The sequence below is a fragment of the Triturus cristatus genome, chromosome 2_2, assembly GCF_964204655.1.
Source record: "Triturus cristatus chromosome 2_2, aTriCri1.1, whole genome shotgun sequence".
Taxonomy (NCBI): Eukaryota; Metazoa; Chordata; class Amphibia; order Caudata; family Salamandridae; genus Triturus; species Triturus cristatus.
In genome coordinates, this window is record NC_140582.1 from 1,184,748,049 (window position 1) to 1,184,752,914 (window position 4,866).

Genomic DNA, 4,866 nt, shown 5'->3' on the forward strand with positions numbered 1-4,866 from the left:
ACAGGGCTGAAAGTGGCGGTACTTCGACATATAGAGAACTTTCAATGCTGGTTTGCGTTGGTGGTACTTGGAATAGGTCCAACTCTGACTTTGTGCATTCCTGGGAACCGCAAGGGACGGAGGCCATGGTCCGATTTAAAATATGTTGCCCTTAGAGACTCGTTTTTTTCCGTGTCTTCTCCGGGTCTTAAGCGAACTCTTTTGAGCCGGTCGCCGGCGCTTCACAACGCTTTGAAGGAACGCGGGCGGCCCCCTTAGTGATACACCCCTTTTTCTCTTCCTTCCTCTTTCGAGATAGATTAAACCTGAGCCTTCTTGACCCGTTTTGGTAAACTTTTTCATCACCGCCCCCGAAACGTGCCCTGCGACGTCTCGGGCAATATTTGCTGCAGCGGTTTTCACGTGCGGTTTTACCAACTGGAACCCTCTTCTTAAAAGCGGTACTGCTTTTCTGAAAAGGCTTCTGAATATACCGCCAACACCCGCCCCGTACATAATAGGTGCCCCGTGGAACCCCGGGAGGCCTGAGCCGGCTTGTGCTCTATAGTAATCCCTATAGAGCGACGCGTCGCCGTAATTTTCAGGTAAAATCATTATTCTAGTACACTTCACCACGTCGCGGCCTGAAATGAAGCTTCGCTATGACTTTACCCACTTTAAATCTTATATTAGTGTTCAAATCGTCCTTCAGTTCCAAAGTTATTGTGTGAAAATGTTTTTTGCTGATCGGTACATAATCTCTTTTGGTGTAAATGATGTTTATCATGCTATTATTCTTGCCTGTGATTTCCACGCACCGGAGGAGAGGCACGTAGCTATCCCCCACTCTCTGATGCTCTATCACGTCGCAGTATACAAACATCATATAAAATCCGCCGTGTACATCCGTGTAGGCTTTCCCCGCTGATGAAGAGTGGTGAACGTTAGGCGTCAGCCCCAACACTCTCCCCAGTTTTTCACGCACCAAAATACCGTAGTCTTGAGCATTCCTCAACTGCACTTTTCGAAGTCGTGGTTCATACGTTAATCTAAGGTCAACAAGTTCCGATATGTTACCAATGGATTTATTCATTACTTCTACAATGTCTCGTATGTTGTCATAGTGCCCCGGCGGGAAAGAAAGTTCGTGGGCGCTTTCCTTCTTGCGTACCACCGTAAATCTAACATCCTCTGTTTCAAAAGTGTCCCACGTGTGCGGGTACTGAATTTCTGTTAGGGCCACCTCCCAATCTCCTTGTAGATGAATAGGTTTTGCTAGTTTCACCGTAAAATTTGAAATTTTGTTATTAGGGAAAGTGTCCAAAGACGCGTTACTCGGGAGCGTCAGATAAAAAGGTCCGACCTCCATGGCGCTTCCGCGGTACCTAAATGCCTATATCCGCTGTTGTAGACTTTGTATATCCTTTAATTCACTCTCAGAGACCCAACTATTAAATTTATCAGGCCATCCCCGCCATTTAACTAGGCACTGTCTTTGTGCCCCGTGCCCCTTCTTTGCCAAAACGTTCTCAATACGGTACACACGATCTTGATCCTGTTTTATTTTTTGCAGCTCTTCTTTGTAAAAACACCCTTCGACCTCCTCCCCAGCATAGTCTTTTAAGTTAAAAACTGTAACGCCTGAATGCTTGGAAATCTTGTCTATCACAAAGATCTCATCTGTAAAAGTCTGCTCATACCCCTTTTGAAATACCCCCTTGCATCTAGATACCCTAACATGATCACCTTTTTTGAGAGTGTTTTTTGAAACAGGGTTGTTGGTGAACACGGACCCGTACACAGTTCTCCAAATTTTCAACTCATTTTGCGGGGATACTTCTACAGGGGACGTCTTAATGGTTCTATGATAGCTATGATTGTAACTTTCAATAAAATCTTGTAAACGATCTATATAACGAAATGTGTTGTACGCTGTAAAATACCGCCAAATTCGTGCCTTGAGAGTTCTGTTGAATCTTTCTACAATCGCCGCCTTCACTTCGTTGTTTGTAACAAAATGTTTTACACCATACTTGTTCAGCAGAGCTTTTAGCGTCTTGTTTTCAAACTCTTTTCCTCTATCTGTTTGTAACTTTTTAGGAATTCTCCCGCTGCTGAAAATGTAATCAAAGGCTTTTGTGACCGAGCTCCCCGATTTTTCCTTCAGGCCAACGGCGAATGCATACTTTGACAGTATGTCTATCACCGTTAATATAAATTTTACACCATCATTAACCGCGGCATGTTCACGGACGTCTAGAAGGTCCGCTTGCCATTGATGATTTAAGCCGCTGACTATCACACGCCGTCTTTGAAAGCGCTTTCTCGACCCCTTATGTAGCGTGTAGGCATCTTCGCCCGATAACCAGTCGCGTACCTGTGTTCTTTTAACACCGTCGTTGTGGATTTTGCTCTCCTTGTACAAGGCTTCTACACCGCCAAAACTACCAACTTTCGAGGGGTTGTAATAAACTCTTTTGAAAAGCTTCTGCATCGTAGCGCTTCTTGAACTAAAATACCGCAACCCCTACTCCCGCCCCCCTATTCTATTAATTCACTTTTGTTTTATTATTTTTCTTTATCAAATAATCAGAACTAGAAGCCGGTTTATTTTACAATAGTAGATTATTTAATAACACACGAATTAAACAGTGTATGATTTAAACTGGTAATATAGGAATGTACAGCGCTATAAACGATAATAACGATAAAAACATAGATATTTAACACAATGCTCTCAAAAACTCGTGACGTAGAATCAATATTTGGATTTTGCTAGCTATGAACGGTACCAGTCTTCTTACATCCTCCCCACGCCCCTTCAAGAAGGCTCGACAAAACAAATCAGATATTGTATTCATGAAATTGAAAAACTGTTTCTTATTCAGAGTAGTTCCTAGGGTGCAAAATGTCCGCCTGATATAATTGTCGATGCAATCTTCGAGCACGTCGTCAGCGCCCAAGAAGATTTTGCTCTTTTCAACGTCGTAAAAGCCTCTAGGTTTCTGACCCAGTTCTTTTTCAAGCTCTTCGATGATTTCACATCGCTTGTTACGACATAGCGCGGTCGGGCGAAACACTGGTTTGGGGTACGCCATCTTTGCTCTGATCAGAAAATAAAAAGCGTCTTCCAGGCATCTAACGCTCGGTCGCACGCCGATCTCAACCATGTGTCGAAACACACTTTCCTGCAACGGAAAAACACACATACATAATAGTAGCAATCGCGAAGATCATCATGTTTTCATTTACTCTACATTAAGAAATGTCATGTTCCTCGGTTTTAAACTCCTGTAAAGATACTTGATCTTAAAATATCTACGGTAATTCTTCCTTCTCAAATGCTGTTTCATTATCAAGCGTATGTCTTCATCACCCGCTTCATACATACTTTTCACATGCTCTGATGGGGACTGTACTCTCTTAATATACTTTAAAACATTCGCAATCATCTTACTACAATCTTCGGGTACTGACATTTCTTTCAAGCCATAGACCGCCCCCAACGTCGCCATAATCTTATAGGGGTCCAGCTTGTAACATAGTTTCCGTATCAAACTGTCTTCATATTCATCACCCGTCGTGAGACAGTCGTGATGCAACTGACTCGGGTCGTCAATTTTACAACCTTCGCATTCGTCGTACCACCCCGCCTTTAAGCACAATTTTATGATCGCGGCTATCGCTGTCAAAAGTCCGCGATATCGATCCGTGCTCCAACTTTCACCACGACAAAATTGTACAATTGCGTCTAAGCGCTTACAGCTGCAGTTTTTATGCGTTACGGCAAGTTTTTTCTGTCTTGAGCAGCAGAGACATGAAAAACGTAGCGATGGCTGTGTGACTTCCATAGTCGTGCTAGCGGTTTTGTCGCCTGGGGCTCCTCCTCCTCTCTTTTGCTGATAAAAAGAAAAAAGGGGTTTTTCGACCTCAGCCTTCCTCACAACTACACGCCTCATCATCACACTCTTAAACACCCCAGAGGATTTGCCGAAAAATTGCGGTTCGTACTTACTTTTCGTTTTCCAACTTCGCACTTTTCTGTTTCGTTTACAGATTCTTCTCCGGAATCCATCTCTGTACAGTCGCTGGAGTCCTCGGGTTCAGGCTCTTGCAGGTCAATACCCTCGTCATCTTCACTTGGTTCCGCTCTTCCACCGCCGTCTGTAGCATCGGAGGTATTGCTCGCCATTTTAGCAACGCCACCAACCGCCTCTTCGCAGGCTCCGGTCTCGGGCTTTATATTCGGCATAGCCGATGCCTCGACGTCTGTCTCGGGCTTTTTATTCAGCATCGCCGACGACATCTCCGACGTAGTACCCGCAGGCGTTGTTGGCGCGCAATTTTCCTTATCACTATCGTCGAGTTCTGCAGCGTCGTCTGCAGCATTTGCCGCTTCCTTCAGCATCGCTGTTATAGTTTCTCCAAGGGGTCCCGCTTCCACGCTAGAGCAAGACATTCTCAAAGTTGTCTTAAAGCTCGAGCTTTTCTTTGTCGGCAAAAAGCGGGGGTTTCTTAACACACGGTCCTCGGAATGCTGGCTTATATCCTCTGTGAACATACTAGACACGCCCCGCGGTATGTTTGTAGACTCGTATTTCACACTACCCCCACTTCTTAGCAACCCTCCTGCATGCGTGGTCGATTCATACGTTTTTGATTTCATCGCAGTATCATTTTATAAGCCTTGATTCACAATTCCTAACTTATCGTTTTATACGCTTTATGATTTCATCGCCGTATCATTTTATAAGCCTTGATTCACAAATCCTAACTTATCGTTTTATACGCTTTTTTTTTTATTTTTTTTTTTTATTTCATCGCCGTATCATTTTATAAGCCATGATTCACAAAATAACGACCTATAAAACAATAAAATGCTATAAT

The 4,866-nt window shown here is 43.8% G+C and overlaps 1 protein-coding gene across 2 annotated transcripts; it reads right to left on the bottom strand.

Annotated features, from left to right (window-relative positions):
• Nucleotides 1–2,585: 2,585 nt before the first annotated feature.
• On the bottom strand, nt 2,586–4,645 carry LOC146863333 (uncharacterized). Of its 2 annotated transcripts, none has more exons than XM_085642769.1 (2): nt 3,995–4,645; nt 2,586–3,167 (listed from the first exon to the last, which is right to left on the bottom strand). In XM_085642769.1, the coding sequence occupies exons 1-2, from the start codon at nt 4,643–4,645 to the stop codon at nt 2,703–2,705; spliced, it is 1,116 nt and encodes a 371-aa protein (XP_085498895.1). In that variant the 3' UTR covers nt 2,586–2,702. The 2 variants fall into 2 exon arrangements, with proteins under 2 accessions (XP_085498895.1, XP_085498894.1); XM_085642768.1 differs by having other exon boundaries at nt 2,586–3,878.
• Nucleotides 4,646–4,866: the final 221 nt, after the last annotated feature.